General features: G+C 39.3%; 1 protein-coding gene across 1 annotated transcript; it reads left to right on the top strand.

The window, feature by feature from the left end:
- The first annotated feature begins 1131 nt into the window (after positions 1-1131).
- On the top strand, positions 1132-22491 carry KCNA3 (potassium voltage-gated channel subfamily A member 3). The gene is made up of 2 exons (XM_010948283.3): positions 1132-4689; positions 16816-22491. Exon 1 carries the CDS (start codon positions 1324-1326, stop codon positions 3076-3078), a length of 1755 nt encoding a protein of 584 aa, XP_010946585.2. The 5' UTR covers positions 1132-1323; the 3' UTR covers positions 3079-4689; positions 16816-22491.
- Positions 22492-25991: the final 3500 nt, after the last annotated feature.

Below are 25991 nucleotides of genomic sequence, written 5' to 3'. Positions count from 1 at the left end.
AATGATAGAATCTGAAATATGTTTTTTTAAGCGTAGGATTGACGCTAAATTGGAGTTGCTAAAATGTCTGGAACAGAAATTGTGATCAAAGTGACCTCAACAATTTGGAGAAATAATGCAGGTTCAAAGGGGTAACTTTAAGTTATTATCTCCAGGCCAGAATCAAACAGAGATAAAGGTTGTGGAACGAATGTTCTCGCAGTTTAACAACTAGAGCGTGGCAAATTCCCTGCGGCAAGGCCAGCGGTTGAATATCAACAGAGGGTCTAGGTACCGGTCTCGCTCCTGTCCCTCCCACCACAGACTTAGGATGGGATGTGAATTTACTCCTATATTCCCACCGACAGGAAATCTCACTGTACTGAAAAGACCAGGCTGTCCTCTCCAAACCCAACCGGAAACTTGCTCTTTGAGTCTTCCCAATGGCTGAAATCTCAGCGACGAAAGGTAGTGTGAACTATTCACTACAGAAGCAAAGCCCTGTATGCCTTAAACGACCATTTTCTTCAGACTCCGGGTGTGTAACTCGTCAGTACCCACTACTCCGCTGGGCTTCTCATTCAACAAGGAGCCAAATTACTTAGAGCCCTCTCAGCCTGGCGATCTTTCACCCTCAGGTGGGCTCAGGATACTGGCACCCGGCTTGCCTCTTCCGCAGGGCGCCCACCTGGCCTGCCACTCCCTCCCTCGCCAGCGCTGCGGGCCCAGGGCACGTCCCAGTCCCCCCACCCGGCCCGCCCCCCCTTGGGCCCCCTCGGCCGCGCGGAGCCCGCCCCCACCGCGGGCCCAGGTGGAGCTTGCCGGGCCAGGAGGCCAGCGCCCGCAGGCTGCAGTGTTGCCCAGAGCCGACTGCGAAGCCTGGCGCCTGGGACGCGGCCTCGGGGGGCCGGGCGAGGAGGGCGTTGACCCTCGAGGGCCGGCTCGGCCGGACGAGGTCTCCCGGGGGGACACTGAAGTGCAAATCGTGGGCGCTCGGGTGACCCAGAGGAGCGAGGAGGGCGGTGGGGAGGGGAGGGGCCGGGTGCTCCGGGGAGCGGGGCGCGCGCCCGCGCGGTGGGCGGGAATCCGAAGGGGACGCGGAGAGGCGGGCGCGCGCCCCGCGGGGTAGAGGGCGGGGGCGGGCGGGGGTAAGGAGGAGGGCTGAGGAGGCGACTCTTTTGAGGAGCCCAGCGGACCGCGCCAGACCCACACGGAGCATCGCGGCGGCGGCGGCGGCAGCAGCAGCAACAGGCGGCGGACTTGGCGGGTTGACGGAGGCGGCGAAGGGGCGGGGAGCGTGAGGAGGAGCGAGCCAGCCCCGCGCCGCCGCCTCTTCCCCGCCGCATGGACGAGCACCTCAGCCTCCTGCGCTCGCCGCCGCCGCCGCCGGCCGCCCGCCACCGCGCCCACCCTCCGCAGCACCCCGCGAGCCGCGGCGGCGGCGGCGGCGCCCGCACGCTGGTGAACCCCGGCTACGCCGAGCCCGCCGCGGGCCCCGAGCTGCGGCCCGACATGACGGTGGTGCCCGCGGACCACCTGCTGGAGCCGGAGGCGGCCGACGGCGGCGGGGACCCGCCTCAGGGCGGCTGCGGTGGCGGTGGCGGTGGCGGCGGCGGCTGCGACCGCTACGAGCCGCTGCCGCCTGCGCTGCCGGCCGCCGGCGAGCAGGACTGCTGCGGGGAGCGCGTGGTCATCAACATCTCGGGGCTGCGCTTTGAGACGCAGCTCAAGACCCTCTGCCAGTTCCCGGAGACGCTGCTGGGCGACCCCAAGCGGCGCATGAGGTACTTCGACCCGCTCCGCAACGAGTACTTCTTCGACCGCAACCGGCCCAGCTTCGACGCCATCCTCTACTACTATCAGTCCGGGGGCCGCATCCGCCGGCCGGTCAATGTGCCCATCGACATCTTCTCCGAGGAGATCCGCTTCTACCAGCTGGGCGAGGAGGCCATGGAGAAGTTCCGCGAGGACGAGGGCTTCCTGCGGGAGGAGGAGCGGCCCCTGCCCCTTCGGGATTTCCAGCGCCAGGTGTGGCTGCTCTTCGAGTACCCGGAGAGCTCCGGGCCGGCCCGGGGCATCGCGATCGTGTCCGTGCTCGTCATCCTCATCTCCATTGTCATCTTCTGCCTGGAGACGCTGCCTGAGTTCCGCGATGAGAAGTACTACCCTGCCTCGCCGTCGCAGGAGCTGTTCGAGGCGGCCAGCAACAACACGTCGGGGGCACCCGCGGGAGCCTCCAGCTTCTCGGATCCCTTCTTCGTGGTGGAGACCCTGTGCATCATCTGGTTCTCCTTTGAGCTGCTGGTGCGGTTCTTTGCTTGCCCCAGCAAAGCCACCTTTTCGCGAAATATCATGAACCTGATAGACATCGTGGCCATCATCCCTTACTTCATCACTCTGGGCACTGAGCTGGCTGAACGACAGGGCAATGGACAGCAAGCCATGTCCCTGGCTATCCTGAGGGTCATCCGCCTGGTAAGGGTCTTCCGCATCTTCAAGCTCTCCCGCCACTCCAAGGGGCTGCAGATCCTGGGGCAGACGCTGAAGGCTTCCATGCGGGAGTTGGGACTGCTCATCTTTTTCCTCTTTATTGGGGTCATCCTCTTCTCCAGTGCAGTCTACTTTGCCGAGGCAGACGACCCCACTTCAGGTTTTAGCAGTATTCCAGATGCCTTCTGGTGGGCCGTGGTAACCATGACAACAGTGGGTTACGGTGACATGCATCCAGTGACCATAGGGGGCAAGATTGTGGGGTCACTCTGCGCCATCGCTGGTGTCTTGACCATTGCTCTGCCAGTCCCTGTGATTGTTTCCAACTTCAATTACTTCTACCACCGGGAGACAGAAGGGGAAGAGCAAGCCCAGTACATGCACGTGGGAAGTTGCCAGCACCTCTCGTCTTCAGCCGAGGAGCTCCGGAAAGCGAGGAGTAACTCGACTCTGAGTAAGTCGGAGTATATGGTGATCGAAGAGGGAGGTATGAACCATAGCGCTTTCCCCCAGACCCCTTTCAAAACGGGCAATTCCACGGCCACCTGCACCACGAACAATAATCCCAACTCCTGTGTCAACATCAAAAAGATATTTACTGATGTTTAATATATAAAACAAGTGACATGCTGTGCTCAGTATTGTGTGGAACTTGCCCCCTTGGTCTGTGTATGCCCTTGTTTTATACATTTCCAGACCATTCATCAATGAAAGGACATGAAGAAGTGGAAAGCACACTTCATTCTCCCTCTCCCTACTGCTTCATACTGAAACAGGTGTCTGTTTTGCAAGTGGGCTGCATTCTCTCAGCTCTCTTATTTTTTTCCCCTCTCCCTCTCAATATTTCCGACAACAAACTTACTTTAAACTTGATTTTTAGTACAAGCTCTGTGAAAAAAAAAAAACTGTACATCCCGGGAGGAAATGAAACTAAAGAACAGTTAGAGTAACTGTTTAACCTCAGAATCGAAAAGCAGTTGTTTGTTTACTAAGTAAAGCAGGCACATACTTAAATGATGCTTCAGTTTGATGGACCCTTCAACATTATTGAATATTTAGTTCAGTTGCCTACACTGTGGATATGTGGATGAAAAGTCTAATTAGAACAATGAGTTGTAAACCCACCATAAGTTTATTTGGTTTTCAACTGGAATTTCCATTTGCAACACCCCCCTCCTGAAAATTTAAGGATCTCTACGATTTTGAACAAAGGGAAGTGCCCAAGATGCTCTGATCTGACTCAATAATTTAACTCTTTGGGACTTGGTAAGCATTTCGAAAGTATTAGACTAACAGATTCCTGTGAAATTCTGTGTGCACTCCAGCTAACATCTATCAAAGTCTAGAAACAGATGTTTTCAGTGCTGCTGAGAGAAACAAAAAAATTTCCTAATGCGTCTGAGAGATAATCTTCTGCAGTATCACAAGAAGATTAAAGTGGCAGACACTCCTTCCAGCGGAAGTTACTAATTCGGACCTGACTGATGCAGTTCCCATAGCAACCCATGTTTCCCAGGAAACCCGAAAAAGGTTGTCATGGCATCTCTTGCTCTCTAGCCCCACCCCCTAGCCCCTGCCGTTTCCACAGGAACCTTTCCAGATGGTTCCTACTTACAGGATTTCACAAGGAAAACCACTGTTTAAATAAACCGCACAAATAAAGTTAAGTCTGAGAATCCAAGGTGGCGAAATGAATCACAAAATGCATATTTTTACTGCCAGAAAATCACTGATGTCATCCCATAATGACTGAATCAAAAAGGAAAATATCGTCATTGGAATGTTAAATATACACCACAGTAAGCCGTGATTTGAATTAAATGCCAGTAATTGGGCAATCATTTTAAAAGATGCTTCTCTACTGTTTTCTTTCCCCAAGAAGTTTCAAGCCAACAAATGAAATTTAAAAACAAATGTAAAAGTGTTCTGCACATAAACAAATGAAAGATTCAATCAGTATACCTGAAATCTTACCACAAGGGACCTTCAGATATCCTCTTTAAAAAAAAAAAAAAACAACTCAGATTCCACAACAACACTGTCAGCATCACAGTGCTTGAAAAACTAAATATACTTGAAAAATACAAAGGATGCACACTTTTAACTGAAGGAATTGCAGACAAGCAATAAAAAAGAGGGACGGGAAGTAACCAAACCTTGGGAAAATACCTGCAAGTTTCATCCATATGCCAGGGGTTGCCAGAAGACAGACAGAATCAGGTGAGCACTGTGTGGGTAGCTGAGAGCCCTCCCTTTTTTTGTACAGGGAACCGGGAATGCCATTCGCATCTAGATTTGTGATAACTTGCAAAATCAATAGTTTCATATTCATTACATAGGCGCCTTTTAAAGATCATTTATAACACCTTTTCTGTTTGATGTTCATGTTGCTAACTATTCTTTGGTTCCTTTCCCGTTTTTGTTTGTTTGGTAAAAGAATGAAGAAAAAAGTCATTTCTCTTCACAATAACCTTCACCCAAACTGAGCTGAAGATGATTCCATTCCTTTTACTTGGCTTCTGAACAACCTGTTTGCCTTGGGGAAAAAAAAATGATAAAAGGCAGAACTGCTGTGAGATTATTGGTCCAGTTTTTATTTACACAATTATTTAGTGGTATGCAGTAGTACAGTTCTTTGAAACAAAGATCGTTAAAATTGCAATAAGGGTACCATTTTATTTTAACACAATCATTTTATTTTATATACATTGTATAAGTTATACATTACACATTATCCATAATTCCTTTTTGGTTTGATGGGTATAACTACTGTATCCTAGAATAAATGAGAGTAATCCTATTTTTAAAGCTCATAAAATATTTTCAAGTAGTCAGAAGCCTACTTACTTTATTATTTGTGCATTTGAGAAATGAAAAGTAGTGATTAAGACCAAAAGAGGGGGAAGAAGAAGGAAAAGACAAAAAAAAAAATTGAGTCAGGAAATCTGTGTACCTGCCTGGTCATAGAGTCATTTTTCTTATATATGTGCTTCGAAATAGAACTGCTTTATCTAGTTCCCTTTGCTAGTTGTTCCCTTTGCTAGTTGTTTGAGTTACCTTTAACATTGATCCACCTTGTGACCAAACTTTTGGTATTTTTCATTACCAGAAATTCTTTTTATAACACATTTGGTGGCAATATGGTAGACACACTATAGTAATTACGTAAGAATATTTTTGTATCTCTTCTTAAAAGATCTTAACATAAAGATGAACAGTGCAGTGACAATTTTATTCACATTTATTCAGAAGATGTAGAAACTCCGATTAGTTTGTAAGTAAATTATGGTTGTGCCATAATTTTTGGAATCGTGTGGTTTTTAAATAGCAGTAATACAAAGGAGACTTTTTTTTAAATCCAGAAAAATATGGCTTTTGAGTCATAACTTTGAGGTAGCATTGTTGCTGCTAGTCACCATATTGTAAGCTCCTTGAAGGTTACAGGATCTGCACAGGTCTTGGCAAAGTTTTGGATTGTCATGTCCAGCACTGAATGTAGCACCTTGTTTGTATTCAGTTCATAATTGATGAGTGAATGGCTGTTATCTTACATTCATGTTATTTTGAGGTTTTTAATGAAGTGGTTTAAAGCATAAGTTCTACAGTCATATTGCCAGGGTTTGAATCCTGACTTGACTGCATGACCTTGAGCAAATTACCTAATCACTCTGTGCCTCAGTTTCCTTATTTGTAAAATGAGGATAATAAATAATACCTCATAGGGTTGTTGTGAATACGAAATGTTAATGCAGGTATATTACATCAGAGATTTTGCCAAGAGATTATTATTGTGATCATTACACACAGGTGTTGTATAATTAATATCAAGCTTTGTGAATGATATGAAATACATAAATAATCTGTGTCTTCCTATTGACTTTCTATAATATCAATAATAATTACGATTTATTAAGGATCAACTACGTCCAGGACACTTCTCAACTCTGCAAGGTAAGTGGTATTAACCCTGTCTTAGGAGGGTAAAAAGTAGATGGTTAATGCTAAGTGATTTCCCTAAGACTTCACAGCTAGGAGAGACCCAGCATGATTTAAAGTAGGTCATTTTGGCCCCCAAAACCGTGTTCCTTTTATTGAGTAACTTGAAAGAGATTGAGAAAATAAATTTCTTATACTTACAGGTTTGCCTTCAGCCCATGTTACTAAATAATGAATTCATGTAACGATCATATCTCCAGAAACCTAATCCATTCAATGTACTGAAAATTAACCCTTTTCCTAACCATCAGATATTTTTAACCAGAGGGACCAAATATATTGTTTAAATCAGATGAAGAGATGGACTCTTCTAGTAATAAAAGATTATTTTCTAACATAATTGATTTATCTGGATTTAATATTATAGTACCCAGAAAGTATAATGATAGTAGTGATACCTGCTAAAACAATGGATGTTTTTCAGTTTTAAGATTAAATTTCCTATTTTCCTGTGTTTTAATCTACAACAGATGATAGTATTATGCAGATTGTTGTTTTTCCATCTTCTTATAATTTGTTTAGGTTACTGAAGAGCCATGCCAGAAAGTAGTGTAAACATTTTGACTCTCCCTTATTAAGAAAGAGGAAATTACTTAGAACAAAAGCATTGAAAGCAGATGAAGACTGCCATTTCATTGAAATTTGTGGTGGTATTGCCTTACCTAACCACTCCATGAGTCTTTAAGAGCCTCTGTGCTTAAAAAAAAATTAGAATATAATTGTGTCCCACATAATAGTTGTAGCCTTTTCCCTAAGGTCCTAAGGCATTTAAAAAATGAAAATGGATAGTGAGTTGGGCTTAGAGCAGAATGTTAATGAGTCCAGGTTTACACATGCCAATTAGCTTTGCCAAACCGCAGACTTCACTGGGCTCAACTGTGTGTCTTGGATGTTGAAAGGTATACATATGTCTGTGTATACAAGGGATTCATGGGAGGAGGTGTAACTGGATCAGGGCATATCCTTCAACACCCTGGGAAAAGTGTATACACCCTACAGCTGGCGAAAGCAAAAATCAAGACAACAACATTGTTACCGTTTTATTTCTTGTATGGTGTTTTAAACTGATATTATAACAAATTTAACCACCCACCAACTAAAGGGACATAATCACAAATGGCTACATATAAGAGGTGTGTTGTATCAGTTATTTCTAAATTTTGAAATAAAATTTCAGAATTGAAATTTTAAATGTACAGTATGAAGACATTTAAAGTTGTGCTTCATTTACATGAAACTTGTTGTTTCCTTGGAGTGTAACATGCTCAAGTCATTGCTTTGCTGATAGTATATAAATCCAATGTATAAAATACTCACCAATAGTCTATTCGTTTGAGAGCCATAACTATAATGTACTGGCTTCTATGCATTTAAAATGTCAACATTTTCTACAGCAGTTCCAAGTTCTTCCCACCTCTCAGCTGTGAATAGAAGTGATAGCCTCTCCCACTAAGAAATGCAAAGCAACACAGGTGCCCCCCCAGTCTGAAGACTTAGGGAAGCACTGTGAGATAGAGGTGAGGAGCGTAAGAATGGGGAAGAGGATATTTAGGGATTACATTTTCAGGTGGGTTTTTTTCCCTTCCTGTTTTGTATTTGGCCTTTTAAACTAAGGAGGATAAAGCTATTGTTTTTGTACAACTAATTTCCTACATTTTGTTTAGCAGTTTTATGTATTTTAATGAAATCACTTGTGTTTTTATAACCTGCTGGGAGTGGTTGATCATCTTTAAGAGAAGGCCAGTCAGAGGAGGTAGGAAGAAGGGAGGGAAAGCCATGCAGAACCCAAACCTTACCACTGTGTCCCAGCCCCTAACCTCCTGCCAAGAAATAGCCATTGCCATAGAGTATATGTGATAACAATATTTTTTGATACTCATGCTCACCTTGCAAATATAATTTAAGTGATTTAGACAGGTTGGAAAGTTTTCAAATATTTGTCTTTGTTTTCAGCAATGCTATGAACTAATTTTGTCTTCGAAATTGTAAAGAAAAAAACATTTTACAAAGAAACAGTTTCATGGTTTTCTCCTTTTTGAACTGGATGAGTTTTTCCCTACCTTTCAGATTTTGCACCGTTAACTAGCAAATGCATTAAAGAAGAGACCTGGAAAAGAGGCTCCATCATTTTCTTGGGAGCCCCTTTATTATTGTTGCAACCTAAATAGTGCAGAATAGGAACTCTTGCCTGAAAAGTAAATCCCAGGATTCTGATAGTTAGTAAGGTAGCAGTTAAGTGAACAAAAAAAAAAAGTCATGTTTTATCTTATCTAAACGATGTTAGGAATAAATCTGTGCATTCAGGTCTCTGACTTTGCAGATACAGGGATCTTACCCCCCAGTGTGGTGATAGGGAATGGAGTGAAGCTTTTTCTCCTCCAGGAGCCCCGACCCTCACCCTCACCCTTCCCTTGCGAGCACAAAGTCTCTGGGGAATCTCTATGGAGATCCCCACCAACTCTTCTGAATGAAAGTCAGCATTGTACCTATGTGTTATATGTCAATCAGCACTCCTATTTCACTTGTTTTTCATTAAGTTTATATTAAACACCTGTTCTTTAAGCATCCTAAGATTCTTAGTTTTATACATTTAATGTGTTCCTTAAATTAAAGCATTTAATTTAATTTGGAATAGAAGCCATTGGGGGTTATTTATTACACACACACACTTCATCTGTTTATAAGTTATTCCTTATCCTAAGATTTATTTACTTTTTGTCTGTAGATCTAAACAGTCTAATTGTTTTTCTGAAAATCAGTGAATTTCCAAAATATTGATTTTCATTCATATGTGCAGCAGAAACATTTACAAATCATTTTTATTTTTTAAAACCTTGCTTAAGAGGCAGGTTTATTGCCTAGTATTCTCAATGTACCTATTTATGTAGTAATAGAGTCATAAAAGTAGTAAATACATTCAGTCTATCACTGAGTTTTGTCATTTCGCTTCCTAAGTATCTCTGAAAAGAATTGACTTTTCTACATCGCTGCCGCCACCACTTTAGTCCACACTACTGTCACCTCTATCCTGAGTCGGGATGAAGTTCTCTTAACTGGCTTCCCCACATTTCCTGTGGCCAGTCTGACCCATTCTCCACCTGGTAGCCAGAACGATCTTCTTGAGACTCAAATCTGATTCTGTCACCTCCCTTTGCTTAAAATTCTTTCAAGGTCTTTTTTCTTGTTCTTAAGATAGAGACGCAAATGCTTAACATAGCCCTCATGGCCCCACATGATCTGGCTCAGCCCTCCTATCTAGCCTTATCCTTTCCCTGTGCTCCTCCCCTCATTCTGTTGGACTCCAGCAACCCTGGTCTTCTTCCTGTTATGGAATAGGTTCCCTTTTGGCCTTAAGCAACAGGGATCTTTGCAAATGTTCACTGTTAGCCCCTTCCTCCCCTCCTCACCTCATATACTTCTATCTTTACTTCAGTACTTCCTCCAAGACATCTCTCATGACTCTGGTTTTATCAATTCCCCATTATGGTATATTTCATCAAATTTAAGAACCACCATTATTTTATATTCCATTTAAAAAAGGAAAACTGCTGCCAGTTATGAGGGAAAATGTCAGTGATTTTAAGGTGCACCCCAATTTCTTAGATGCTCAAATCTAAAAAAGTAAGTCGTAGAATGAATTAAATGTTATCTTGATGTAGCTGTCATTCTGTATTAATTTGTGGTATATGATTAATGTCTATTTCTTCTATGAGGTTGGGGACTGTGTCTCTCTTTGTTCACCATTGAATCCCTTCTCATTCTCTCCTGAATCTGCTCAAGACACGCTTTCACCCCACTACCTCACCAAAAATGTACTTTTCAGGGTCACTGGTGACCTCCTGTAGCTACACCCAGTGGCCATTCTCAGTACTCATTTCATTTGACCCATCAGAAGCATTTGGCACTATAGAATACTCCCCCGCTCCTGAGAAGAAATTTTTTATTTAACTTCCAGGATGCTGCGCTCTGGATTTTCTTCCTACCTCTCAGGCCTCTCCTTCTGAATCTCTTTACTGATTCTTCCTCATCTCCCCTGGGTCTTCATGTTGGAGGACCCCTGCACCATGGATTAGTCCCTGGACCTCTTTTCTGTCTGCATTCAGTCATATATATATATACACGTACATACACATATACATATATATATACACACACACATATATATACACAAACACACATATACATATATTTTATTGAAATATAATCAGTTTACAATGTTGTATCAATTTCTGGTGTACAGCATAATGCTTCAGTCATACATGAACATACATATATTCGTTTTCATATTCTTTTTCACCATAAGTTACTACAAGATATTAAATATAGTTCCTCGTGCTATGCAGTATGAGCTTTTTGTTTATTGGATTTTGTGAGAATCCTGTATTTTGAAGCAAGAGACACTCTGCCAGAGCTCAGTAGGTGTTCTGTGTATTTCAGTGGGTTTGTAGATGTAATTCTTGGTATATTTGTGGGAGAGGGTGAGCTGTGAGTCTCTCTACTCTGCCACCTCGGCTCCTCCCTCTGCATTCAGTCTTATCGTTTTAGCTTTAGACTATATCTGTATGCGTGTTTATATCTCCCACTTGGACCTCTCTCCTGAACTCCGGATTGAATTTCCAGGGGTCTACTTGTCTCCACTTGCACAGCTAATGGATATCTCAAACTTAACATGTTCAAAACTGAGCTTCTTTCTCCTCTCCACCCCCACCCCCGCCCCACCGTCAAGCTAATGCCTCCTGCCTTCTTCCTCATCTCCATTACTTGCAACTTCAATTTTCTAGTTGCTCAAGCTAAAATCCTTTGGATTATCTTTCTCTCACCCACCCCTACCCCATCCAATCTATTTGCAAATCCTGTTGGCTCCCCTTTTAAGATGTCTCCAGAGTCTTACCACTTCTGCCACCATCCAAGCCATCATTATCTCTCACGTGGATTTTTACAGTACCCTCCAGACCAGTCCCCTAGCTTCTGTCCTTTCCCCTGCTTGAGTCTGTTCTCAGCATAGCAGGCAGAATTGTCCTTTTAAAACACTTGTCAGATCATGTTACTTCTTCATGGCAAAACCCTCTTTGGCTCCCCCATTTCACACAGAATACACACTAAAGGCCTCTCAGTGGCTGGCAAGGCCCTACCTGATCTAGCCCCTCTTACCCTTCTGACCTCATTTCTGACTCCTCTTAACACTGCAGCTGCACTGGCCTCCTTGCTCTTCCTCAAATACACCAGGCATGCTCTTCTTCAGGTCTTTGTGCTTCTCGTTCCCCTGCCTGGACGGTGCTGGCATCTGACACCTGCATGGCTCATGCCTTCACCTTTTTAGGTGCCACTGTCTCAGTGAAACCTTCCCTGGCTGTTCTGTTTAAAACTGCAGCCCCCCAGCACTCCCTATATCCTTATTTCCTCCTCTAAAATGTTAGATATTTTACTTTGTTTATTGTTGTCTTCCCTTCCCTTCCATGAAAACAGGATTTTTGTCTGTTCATCGGTTCTGTATCCCCCAAGACTTAGAATATGACCTGGAATAAAGTTGGTGCTTAGTAAGTATTTATTTAAGGGAGGGATGATAGAAAGGAAATAGCATTCCAGTTTGAGTGTTTTTAAACTATAAACAGAATGTGCCAGTTGTGTATCTGTGCTTCATTTTGTCACTGTAAGGGTTATACTCCTCACCATGCTCTTCTGAATAAAATTTCTTGCAGTTGGCTCACTGGAAAAGACTTCTATTTGACAAAACATGCTCCAGCAGGTTTACCCACCCAATTATGGGGATGGATGTCCTTAATATAAATATTTTAAATATAACATTAATATGCGATATCACTCCTAATCACCAAGGGTATCTGGAAGTCAAATGCTTCACAGAGACCTAATAGCTAATAGAATGCTGTTTATAAATGACATTCAGTATATACTTGTTGACTAATTGACCCGAGTAGTACAGACAGTAAAAATCAGAACAAGTCAATGGTATATCTAGGAACTTACCTATCTAGCACACATTAAAAAAAAAAAAAAACAACTTCCCTGTAAGTTCAGTCTTGGCTTCAGTTAATGGTGAGTCCTTAAACATTCGTGGGGTCTTCATTAACTATGGAAACTGATTGAATAAAGCATTAGAGATTTCATCAATGAATCACATTAAAGAATTATATTGTTGCACGTAAGTCCTTACTGGATAAAATTACTTCTTTTACAAAATAACCTAACTTTTCATATAGTTGTCAAGTAATATGACAGGATCATAAAAATTGGCTATTTTTTTTTCTATTTTATATATGGTAGTGTGCATCTGTTAATCTCGTATTCCCAATTTATCCCTCCACTCCCTTCCCCTTGGTAACCATATGTTTGTGTTCTATGTCTATGAATCTGTTTCTGTTTTGTAAATAAGTTCATTTGTACTGAATGTTTAGATTCCACATAGAAGTGTTACCATATAATATTATCTTTCTCTATCTGGCTTACTTCACTTAGTATGATAATCTCTAGGTGCATCCATGTTGCTGCAAATGGCATTATTTTATTCTTTTTCATGGCTAATATTCCATTGTTTATACCACATCTTCCTTATCCATTCATTTGTTGATGGACCCTTAGGTTGCTTCCATGTCTTGACTATTGTAAATAGTGCTGCTGTGAATATTGGGGTGCATGTATCTTTTCAAATTAGAGCTCATCTTTTCAGGATATATGCCCAGGAGTGGGATTGCTAGATCATATGGTAACTCTATTTTTAGTTTTTTAAGGAACCTCCATACTGTTTTCCACAGTGGCTGCAAAATTGGCTGTTTTTTAGTGATTTGTTCGTATATGAAAGAAGATGGGGACGTTGAATCCATGATAAATAGGAGCAAATTCTTAGAGTGATTGTTACAATGGCAAACCTTAAGCTGCTCCTAAATAAAACAAGATGGAAGGCGAGGGGAAATCCAGTTGCGTATATTGGTAGCAAGAGATTCCTGGCAGCTTTGAAAAACCAACATATGTAATATGGAATTACTGAAACTAATTAAAACGTTGATACAATTGAATATGGCAGATATTGCCATGATTTTAGGCAGTATTGTAACAAATACACTTTCCTCTGCTGTAGGAGATGGGGATTCTCCTGACATGAATAGAGAGGAACTTTCTCCACACCTCTTCTGAATTTTTTCCTTTCCTGCATTTCTCAGTCAAATTAGACCAGAGATTCACTTGGACGTTGCCTCTGCACACCCAAGTGGCACAATTTCCTTACCAAATTTGTCTCCAAATTGATGAAAGCTAACATATGTGCTTGATATTACATATGTAGACCAGAAGAACTTAGAAATTCTTTTCACCTTCTATCCCTTTGTATAGTTAAGCCCACATAGGACAGAGGTCATTTCTCTCTTCTGAGGATACATTGTTAGGACTTTTTAAGAAAATGACACAGAACAGAGAATTGAAATGAATACTTGTCATTTCTTTCTTTTACCCATTTTTTTTTCTGGTTTTGTGTGAGGAATTGTAACATTTTTTATTTCTATTATTTAACTCAATGTGGGTTTTTCTGGCTTTTCTATTATAACCTGGTATACTGAGGTATTAGATATTTAAGAGGCAGCCTCACATGCCTCTTATAAAATTTCATTTTATATTTACCTCGTTTAAGACTACAGGACAAAACAAAATACCTGGTGTATTTAGGAATAGAAATGTGTATTTGATGAATTTACTAATATATTACTTTTATAAGAAATCATAATTAAAATCATTTTAAGTAAGAGTGATTATATGTCAGATTTCAAAATGTAGTAAGCAACTAAAAACCACAGACAGAAATAATTTCTCCAAGTAAGAACTATGTTTGAATCGCTTTATACGTAGATTCTGTGAACTTTTTACCTGCAAACATTTTAACTCATTTTGAAAGAGCAATTTATTTTACTATGTAACTATGTGAATTGAGGAGATTTATTTTTAGTAGACCTAAATACCGCTCAAAGTATTATTGCTTACGTCTCACAGCTCATTTTCTCATGACTTTTCAGATTTTTGACAAATCTCACCTCTTAGCACATTATCAATTTTAATTACTGAGTGAGTTTAAACGTTTTTTGCTTGCCAATAGTACATAATTTCCAAGAGGCCAATCAGAGAATTATACATAATTTAACAAGAAATCTTTCTAGTCCTTGGGGCTAATTCATGACCATTTAATTGATAGAATTTGTAGAAGTTGTTGGTGTGCAGCCAACTCCAAGTTATTTAATAGATGTCAAAGTACAGGCACATGAAAACAAAGTTCCCGTAAAACCACATGTAACAGAATGATTTCAACTTTTTCCTCATCAAATACAAGTTAGTGAGGCTAACAGGTAAGCCGAATATCTGTACCTCTCTCATTCAGGCCCTGGTGGATGTATTAATTACTGCTTCACAAACTTGATGATTATTGAAATTTGACTATTCTTTCCCTTTTTTCTTGCTTTATATGTCAGAACATTTATTTGGTCAAATATCTTCAATTATGAGTCCCCATTTTCTATTATACTTCCTTTCTCTCTTTTTGTGCAATCAATTTTGATGCTTAAGTCAATGTCCATTTTTCTAAACCCTTCAACTCATTTCTTAGCTACTAATATAAACATGATGATTACCATCTAAATATCACTTTTATTTCTGTTTCTGTTGAATGGCAACCCCCTCCATATCTACAGTCTGCTAGGATGCCAAGGTGTACCAGACTTAATAATCCCAAGAGCCTTGAGGCAGGTATTGACACATGAGTTTAAAAAACCCAAGCCCCTGATATAAAAAGGGTGTATCAAGAAAAGAATAGCATAATAGAACCATCTCAAGATAACCAAAGCTGCAGAAGCACTGAGCAGAAGCGGGGCACTGAGGAAATAAAAAGGTTATCATATCATTCCTGTTACTTGTTACTTGTAATTTCTCGTAACTAGTAGTCATCAGTTACTATCAGACCACTTTAATTTTCAAACTTTCATAATGAACATGAGGTGTATTGTGATGCAAGAATGTACTCTTGCTTTTTGACTAAAGACCAGTGTTAAGAAGAAATTATATCTTTCGTGAAGGATGAGCAAGTATAATCCAGGCCAAAAGGGAAGGTTTTCACTAGATAATTTCCCAGCACAGTGGACATACATGTCATTTAGTGAGTGAATGATTCTTACATAAAAAGCGCACTCAAATTCCAGGTCACCATCATCAGGTGGTTACCACTGGTTCTGAGACACCTGCTAAAACCAGGAGTACATAAGGGGAACAGTCTTCTCTATGTATCATGGTGGATAATATTCACATATTGAAACCTGAGGCTGGGTTTAGGATTTTCTAGTTTTGTCTTTATAAGTATCAGAGTTATTAAATCTTTAGAGTACATAAATCTCTCTCTCTATATATATATCCATTTATATATGTTTACTAAGTGGCTCCTATGAGTAGACACTGTACAAAGTAATGGGGATTTATTCATTCACTTAGCGTATAAATTGTCTACTATGTGCCAGACAGCAGTCTAGGTTCTGAATGTAGCAGCAAACAAGACAGCTGTACTGCCTTATGCTATTTTTAAAGAAACACTCCACTGTCAGAATTTCTAAATAATTTTTTGTGTGTAGTTGGGGGAAAGAAAGCAATAAACTTAATTTCTTGGTTCTCCACAGACACTGGTTAAGTGGTTATTGTCTTAATTTTTTTATTTCTTTAAGTGGTATATAACTGCTCAGAGTTCATATTTTAAAGGATTAACAGATTTGAAAGTTATCTGTAATGACAGGATAATCTACAGACATGCCCATCTGCAGTACTTAGAACATGGTTGTCAAAGTACTCATTCTGAGTCTCTCCCTCCTTTTTTCCCCTCTCCGTAACACTTACCTGAACATGGGATTTCTATTCAGTTCAAGGGAGTTCTCCTCTTAGATTACCTCAGTGGGATGTACAGCTGGAAAAGAAACAAACCCTTGAAAATGCATCAAGAAAATTGATACATGTATTTTTCTAAAAATCAGTAGGTACTCAGTTCCTTTAAGATGGTTCTAAAGATGAGGATACATTTTCCTATTCAAAAAACAATCACATTGGTTTGGACTACATTTGGAGGTCATTATTAATAAGGAGGGAAAAGTTAATAATTCCAACATACTCTGAAACTTTTTCTCACTTATAAATTAAAAGTACTCGATATGTGGTTAATACATTTAGAAAGTTAAATTGCTTAAGCTTTTCAAGATAACAGTAAAAAAATAAAGTTTTGAAAAGTGTAATAAATAGAATATTTTGTATTGACATAAAGTCTACAATTAAAAAAAAAAACAATATACAGTAAATTACTGTGTTTACTCTGTCCAACAGATACCTGAAGAGCCCCACATAAGGAACTGTAGAGCAGCACTGACCGGTAGGATGCTCTTTTTAAATTGCCTAAATCAAGAATACAGTGTTGGTTATATCGCTGATGGGCAGTGATCTGTCTGCCAGCACATATTTTTGTTTCAGTCGACATTAAATAACATGCCTCTGACATATAAAGGAAACAGCTCTGAAGCTGGAAGATTCTCTTCAAATTGTGTGCAATATACAAGATATTGACCAAGAGAGAAAGAAGAACATTAAAAAGATTAAGGTATCATTTCAACCTTTTGACATTTTGATGGAATTTAATCATCCAAAAACTAATCTCAGTACTGCTGATAAAGAAAGCCTAAATGTTTGTTTCCAACAAGCCAGCTTATTACTGTTTTTTTTTCTTTTGGTTAATTACTGGACTGTGTTTAATCATGATGTATATTAATGTTACCTTCTATGCTCTGGGTTGTGTGCAACTTTATTTGTGAAAGTGTGTTTTTTACCAAAGGCTCTCCTACATAAATTAGCCCTTTTATATGTAAATAAGTGAAGTCTAAACTGTGCCCAGATAAATGGTATTAAAGACAGACTTGCCTAAAAGAAATGTGCCTTGCTTGGTTAAACACTCTTTTATTTTTTTGATTCAAAAATGATAGATTTGCAAATTAGTCTTGTAGGTAGGTTTTAGCTGAGCTTAACTTTAATGAGTGTATTAGTACTTATATGTTTAAGTTGTCTATCTTAACTAAAGTTTTAGTATTTAGTTATACTTTTCAACAGTTCATAGATAATATACTCATTTAATTTTGTTTTCATGCGATGTTTGGTGTGGTGAGACAAAGCACATTCTTAAAAGATATATACAGTATTTCATCTAATGTTTATAGAATTTCCTTAAAAAGCTGTACCTGTAAAAGTTTCTTGACTCATTTTCTATTTTTATATTCTTTTAGAAATGGAACTTTTTTCAGTTAAAAAGAAAAGCAAAGTTTTATTTGGAAAAGAGATTTAGGAGGTCATGAAAATGATTTCCCTTTTGAGGACATTTCACTTCTGTGCCATTATTAATGTATTTACTGTGACATTTCAGCAGAATGGTAGCTATTTGTATATTATTTAATAAGCCTTATGGAAAGTCAAACTGTGAACATTTAGTATAAAGAAGACTTTTTTTCATTTCCATATTTTATTTTCAAAATACACCTGAACAAATGCATAAAACTAATCTCCTATTATTCAAATACATAACAACTTTCAGTCACTATCAAAATACTGTGGTAGGAAAGCCAAGATTATAGTACTTTTTGATACACTGTAGAAGGAAATTCAGGTGATGAATTTCATTGTTAATATGTAAGAATCAGTAACTGAAACAGTTTTATACCTACTGGTAGCAAAGGTGATAGGAGATAGAGTCCAGGTAACTTTCTTTAAGGCAACATCTACAATGGATTTTGCACACTTTGCTGGTAATTTCTCTGTGGTCAAAACTTTGAGACCAGATCACTCTAGAAAATAATGAAGTAAGAGAATGACAGCTGTCTCAGATTTGAGCTATGTGAACCTCCAAGCTGGGTAATTTGTGATTAAAGTGAAAATATAGCCACCACCGTGTTTTTGTTCTGTGTTAGGCCACGTAGTAGAGACACTGGCCCAGAGAACAGTCAGTCCATTTCCAGCCACCTCAATACTCCTAAGCGATGATCACAGCCTGGTCACATCAGCTATCGGGATCACCAATCACCTGTCCTAATAGGAGGTCTTAGACATGCAGACATTTTAGTAAGGATCAGAAGGTGTTACCAAAATAGACACGGGAGCTACCTTCATCAAACACCAATGAGACAACCTTAAACATTATGGTGTGTTTAATATCATGTCTACATTATTATTACAGGCTACAGTTTCAAATAAAGGCAAAACCTGAACCTTTGCAATAAAAGCACAGAGTGGTACCAGATGAGGAAACTGTCATGTCAAATATGGGTAGTAAAAATAGTATTGTTCTAGGAGACCGGAATTCTTACCCATTTTCTGCCTGTGGGACCCTAGATAAGTCACTTCCCACCGAGATGCTTCAGCTTCCTAATTGCCAAATGGGTGTTCTGGGTTAAATAATCTCCAAAGCCCTTTCCAGCCCCCAAATTTCCATTTTATTCATTTGAAAGGGTTTTGAAGAATACTTAAGTACTCAGATTTCCTTATGTATTTCTGAAGGAAAAAAAAATAAATTGAAATAAGATTTAAGTCTTGAAAGTGTCATAAATGTACCATTCTTCAAATTGATTGTGAGAGAAGAAATTGGATTTTTTTTCCATCTCTAAGAATTGTTACTGGTCTATGATGGGATCATGAAGAAGGAGAAACATCACTCTGCAGAATGGAAACAGACTAATGAAATACCTGGAAAGGAAGAGAGGTTATTTTTTTAATTTAACTTGATGTAAGGTGATTTGAACTCATGTGTGAAATGCTAAAACTGTACCAGAGCTTTATCATACTCAACATTATAACCCTGGGAGTAAGAGAAGGTGGGAAAAAGTCGGAGAGATAGGAGTGTTTGCCTCATGAGCTCTTGATTCTTTCCGCATGAGCAGCAGTTTGGTAGCGTAAGCAGGTGTCTGTGCTTCCGTGCTGGCTCTGCCAGTAACTCTCCCGTGCCCTAGGGAAGTCCCTTTAACCTCTCTGAGCCTCATTTCTTTATATGTGCAGTGAAGACTTTAAATTTAGTAATCTGTCTGGTTCTTTACATCTTTGAAAATTCTGCATCATTTTCAGATTGTTATAATAAACATGTCCATGTCCTGCTCCCCTACAGTCACTAAGATGCATATATCTCTACTCATGTGACTGAACAGACTGCAAATCCAAACATTCATGTCTCCAATATTGCTAATTGACCTCGGCAAGACGTAAAACACGTAAATATTTTGATGTTGACCACAGCTTAATTCTTATGATTTATCATTTCATCTTTTGATGTTGTTATCTAAATGAAATGTCTGTTCAGGTGAACTTTCGATTTAAATTTTTTGTAGTTGAATAAACACTTGGTGAATCAGAATTAAATATATTATTGCTTACAAAGGAACTGTAGGTGATTGTAAGGTGCATTTTTGTCCCATTTAAAAGTTAATATTTGGTCCCAGAAACAACGACTATAATTTAAAATAATATTCACTAAATTTTGTAAACTTTTGTGACTACAAAAGAGGCTGGATGGAGCCATATTGTAATTAATTTTGCTCAGGAGTGAGAAACAAAATTCAGGGATAACCCAAACGCTTCTGTTTGGCTTTAGTGGACAGCTGGAAAAAGAAAGGTTATAGGTTTTGCACAACATAGGTAAGAAATGATTATACCTGTTGTAAAAGAAGAGTATATTCTGGTTGCTGGTTTTATTAGGATAGAAGGATGCTAAAATATGGACACTAGGGAAATTGTTAAAATGATAGCAGCCCATTTGAATAATACAGAAATATTTTGTCATACTAAGATTATTTGTCCAGAAGTATAGTCTTATATCCTTCCATTCAGAAAAGGGGGCAGTTTTTAAGGGCCTCTGTCATAATAGAAAATGTATGTTTTGACTAGTGGAGCAATTCATTAAAATATTTAATCTGACGATTTGGGTTATGTGAATCTGAATTTTCACTTTAGATGTAATCGAGTCTCTTCCGTATTAGTGTTAGTGATCTTTGTAAGAAGTAATTTTATCCGTTTTTTAAAAGTTGATGAAATTTACTAATGGTGATTCTAGCATATTATGTTAATAGCATATCTTACAACAATTTGTGAACAGACCATACAGAACCAAACCATAGTAGTATCTCTTCTGGTAAATTGTTTCCATGGTGTGATCTCATAATACTAGGTTTAGGGTGCAGAGGTTAAGTATTTAGTTTACTTAAAACTAACTGTTCAAAGTGTTTTTCCTAAATGCCATAAAATTGTATGATTATAAACCAAATAGGAATATCCTATTAAGGACACTGTATAGACCATTTTTGGAACTACCCCATAAAATGATGTAATTTCTGTTAAAAAGTTGCTTCACATACAAGGGAAAGCAAACAGTGTATGTAGTATTTCTATGTAATATACCAAATGTTTTTGAATCCATTTTGGAAATCTTATACAGAGAGATGGTAATTATGCAGATATCAGAATAACAAATACAACTACAACACTTCAGTGTTTTCATAGAGTTGTGTAACATTTGTTTATTGTCTCATACTTTGCAAAGATCATTCACATACCGTATTTAATCTTTAAAATACCTATATGAAATAATAATACTATCTGAAGTTTGGAGATTAAATAACCAGGGTTTAGAAAGATTGTGACTTTTCCAAGATCATCTGACCAGCAGATGACCTTAAAGCCCACGTTCTTTCCACTTTTCATTTTCCTATATCACTTCCATTATCTTCAAAATTTTGACTGAAATTTAGTTCTAATTGATACATCGGAGAAATTCAGGTGTTAGCTACAAGGCATTGTTGCTGTTATTGTCAGACCTTTTCAGGTATTTCCAAAATACAGTCCTCCCACAGGGTGATAGCCAGACATCTTCCATCTAAAACATATTAAGTCCCCACAGTCTGACCACCGACACTAAATCTGTATGATGTCAAAATGCTAGACTGAAAAATTATCTTCTTCCTGATCTCCTTTCTAATTTCCTTTTTTAAAAATCCGTCATAATGCCTGGTTTCTGAACAGTTGAAAGAAGCAATAATCAACCCAAGAAACTGCAGACATTCTAATTCAGAGAAAATATCGTTTGAGACCCACCATGTTAATTGCTTTTCAGCCTGTGGTTTTTCATCCCATGTATTCTGGGACTAGGGGGGACAGGGAAGGGGGAGTGGGTAGAAAATCTATCTTTATTTTAAGAAAAGTCATTACTTCCTGTAACTGTTCAGAAAAAAATTGGTTATCAAATATTAGATAACAGAGTTATTAACATTTAGCCATAGTTCAAATATATGGTAAACTTTATGCATATATTTAAAAATCTACTTAAGTAATTTCCCAAATAAAATTAAAATCTGATGACTGCTCAGTTTGAATCTGGAGAACATTCATGTGTTAATCCATGACATAGTCGTATATTTTAATTATTTTTTCAAACAACAGAGAGACACTGTAACTGCTTTCCCTTGTAAATCAACAGTTTGTGATACATTCTGTACTTTTACTGACTAGCAATGCAGTGTTACTGTGAATAATTAAGTGGAACATAAGCTATAGTATATCAGAATTTAAAATTTTGTTACCTTAAATTTCATTCTCCTCATCAAACAAATATTATTTTGTATGGAATGAAATCATAATTATTCTTAAACAATGACATAATAAATAATGGAATTCCAAATAAAGTATAAAATCAAATCATATTTTATATTTTTCTATATTTGTCTTCCTTTGACATTGAATTATGTTGATTTATCACATATCAATGTAAAGTTAAATTAAAGCTCTTATGCCATGTTCTGTGATGTTCTTGAAAATAATTTTGGGCCTTCTGTTAAGTAAATATCAGTATATACCTGTGAGTTGAATATGTGATATTTTCATCTGATCCCTTTTATAAATTTGTCATTGAATTTAAAGTGTTTTCATTGCAAATGTTATGTGCAGAATTCAATAAAATACCCCCCAAAATCCTGTTACCCATATTAATAATTAGTTCCAAATTCTTTTTCTTCCTTCCTTCCTTTCTTTTTTACCTCTTTTCTTGTTTTTGTTTTTTCTTGCAAATGAAGCGACATCAAAGCTGAGCTGTTGTCAACAGCTCAAGTGCCAGAGGTACCTTTGGACAGCTCTGCAGGCTGCTTTGTGCCCTCTCACGTGACCATGCTTTGCACTTAGCAAGTCTTTTGGATGCCAGCATTGCCTAGGTTTCTTTTATTGCTCCCAGTTGTAGGAGCTGTTTAGGGCCCAGAAAAGTCTCAAGGAAGAAAAAAAAATTACGTATGATAAATCTGTGCCTTCATATGTTCTGTCAGTTATACAGGAAAATGGTGAGAAAGCAAGTGCACATCATTTCATCCAAAAATATGTATTAAGCATCAGTTGTGTGCACTGCCCTGTTCAAAGCACTGTGAGAGGGTATGAAGGTAAATAGGAAAGTGACCCAGCTCTCAGAGAATGTGGCGTCTATACATCCCTGAGCCTGCAGATTAGGGTTCCCATTATTTAGATCCAGAAAAGTCAAGTGTTAAATAAGAACATTTTGTTTGCCATATGTATTAGCTATAAAAGTCCACTAGTTTTTGCACCATGACAGACTATAATTTCTGCTAATCAGTCTTTACATACCCATTGTTCTTATTTTGTACTTAGCAGTTTTGATCCTAAATCTTTTTCCTAATAGCAGCTAGTTACTCCAATGTGTTTGTGCTTTTGGAATGTCAACAAATGTTACATCACCAAAACAAAGGCCCTCTTGTTTCCATCTGGAATTTTACTTTGTCTTTAAAAAAAAAAAGTGCAGATTTAGGCTGCCTTATACAAGTAGTAATTAGCTATTAGAGAAAAGAACAAAACATATTTTTCTGAGTCTCCAGTTGATATAAAAAATAGCTGTTTCTAAGCTTTCTGGCCATGCAGCTTTGGTTGTAGACTCCATGAGCCATCATTTATAAGTATTTCATTTTAAGGAGCCAAATCTTAAAGTGTTTTGCAAATATTTTACAGGGTGAATTAAGAGATGCAGGTGGTTTCCAACAGATTACAGACACCCTCTTTGAACCACGCCTCCATCCAAGAGAACATGTTTCTGTTGGATTCAACAGAAACAAATCTGTACATAATTATTGCTGCACATCTCCTGTGGGTTAGGGCTCACTCAATCCTCAGGTCATTTTCCTGTACTCTCTTCTGTGTTACAACCTTTATCAATATCGAGCCTTTCTCTCCCATAGGTCCAATTATCATTTATTTATAAGTGCCATTAATCACTGCCCAAATGGGTTACATTATTTTGTGTTTAGAACAACCCTTCTTTGTTCATGCTAAATAATACCTGATAACTTGGGTCGTGGCAGAGGAGAAGCAGCCAACGAAGAACTCAAACCTCTGGTGACAATACCGCCTTTTACAGTGTGAGGTCAGTGAAGTAATGGTTTTGGAAATGAAGCCTCAGAGAAGGAACAAAACAAATAACCCAGAAATCAGATTTGGAAACACATAATTGACAAGGAAATGTATATGTGTCACCCATGTCTGGTCCAGTTGGGCGTAATAAATGCTTTTAGATGAAGATGAGAGACACAAATGGATCCATAGGCACTATCTCATTATCCTTTACAACATCAGTGAGAAGGAGATGCCAGGTATCACCAGTTTAATTCATACCCATTATTCCAGCCAGGAAAACAGTGATTTTCACATGCCCTGCGTCTACCAGCAATCAGATACTGCATGATGGAAGTTAGAGGGCCGAATGGGAATCCGGAAGCTGGGCTAAAAAGACGATAAACATACCTAAATCTTTCATTTCCTTCCTACAGAGAAACAGGGGAACTCTGCAGAGGAAAATGCTCATGTTGTCTTTTGATTTGTGGTGATGGAGATGGAAATAATTAGGAGAGAGAGGGAAGTGGCATTCATAATGTGGATGCAAATTTTTGAGGCAGAGTGCATTTTTGCCTGACAATTTCTGGAGGCAATTTATTAAGCCGTTTGAACTTTATATGTCCTAGTCTTGAGAAAGTAATGAGTTTGTGATTTTAATATGCACTCCCTCCAGGCACTTTCCGTGCCAGCGGGACTGCTCTGCACTACCAGTCAGTCAGGCCAAGCTCTCAACACATGTAGCCTGGCAAGCGGTCCTCTCCAGCCCTGCCATGTGTATTTTATGGTTAGAATTAGCTCCACAGGGGACACTGCACAGGCAACCCACATTCTCAGAATTCCTGGAGTATAAATGAACGAGGCCTTACAGCTGTTCAGTGCTTTACAATATTTTATATATGTATATATTGTTTAAAAGCAATCTGCAAAATCTGTAATCTGCAAAACAGGCAGAGAAGGTAACATCAAGTCCTTGGGACCAATAAAGAAACTGGAGACATAGTTACACAATTTGACTAAGAGCATGTGGTCAGGACATTTCAGAAAGTGACGGAAATCCAAGGTTTTCTGACTCCTGATCCAAGGTTGATTTTGCAAAACCACATTCCACACCCCTCATCTGCCCTCGTATCTCAAATTCTGGCTTTCCTAAGAAGTGAGGTAACTGAGGAGGTTGTCATCAGGCTGTCTTGAAGAAGAACAGAAGAAAAGCCCTTCCGCTGTGTTTGTCTTGCTCTGATTCAAGTTGGCAAGTCTGTTCCTGCCTCCGCACGCCCTCCCCACCCAGTCCCCTTGCCTTAAAGTGAGACCCCAGGGAAATGGAAACCTAAGCTCTGCAAACTGGCTCAACCACTACTCCGTGAGTCTATTCATTTATTATTCAAAAATAGTTATTGCGTATTTCTTATAGGCCATTTCTCCCTCTCACTTCAGCGGAAAAATTATCCCAATCCCCAAAGCTCTGGTCCATCTTGTTCAAACCCCTCCCAAACTTGCCTTCATCAAACATCATCTGTCCGAGCTCTGTACTCAGTATCTCCTCACCCCAGAATCTTTGATTAGTATATAAATGTTTCCTTGACCATAAATCCATCTTCAGCTTTATTTGTCCCCTTCTATTCAAAGCCAAACATTACAAAACAAGTTGTCTCTACTCCTTTGCCTCTCATTTATTTGACATTCTACTATAAAGTCATCTTACTGTAATCTGGCTCTGTCTCCACCTCTCACTGAGTAGTTCCTCACTGCTGTCTTCCTTGTCATCCTTCGGTTCGCCTCTTACCCAGTCTCTGTAGAATGTGACCCTGTTGACCCCTCCCTCCTTGTTGTTTTTTGTGACACCCTTTCCAGCTTCTCTTTGTCTCTTTCACTGACTTGCCTTCCTCTTGTCGTTTCTTAAATCCTACTGTTCCCCAAGGTTCTGATCTCAGCCTTGACCTTTTCTCAGAGTCTAAACTCTCTCCAGATAATCTCCACCAATATCTTAGTTTTAACTGCTTCCCCAAATCTTCATCTCCAGCTCAGATATATATCCTGAATCCTATTCGTACTGTACTCCAGGTGCCTGTTGTTTTCTCAGCCCATCATTTCCTCACTGT

Source organism: Camelus bactrianus, chromosome 9, assembly GCF_048773025.1.
Source record: "Camelus bactrianus isolate YW-2024 breed Bactrian camel chromosome 9, ASM4877302v1, whole genome shotgun sequence".
NCBI lineage: Eukaryota > Metazoa > Chordata > Mammalia > Artiodactyla > Camelidae > Camelus > Camelus bactrianus.
The sequence above is the reverse complement of the archived record's forward strand: the minus strand, read 5'-3'. Positions and strand labels throughout refer to the sequence as shown.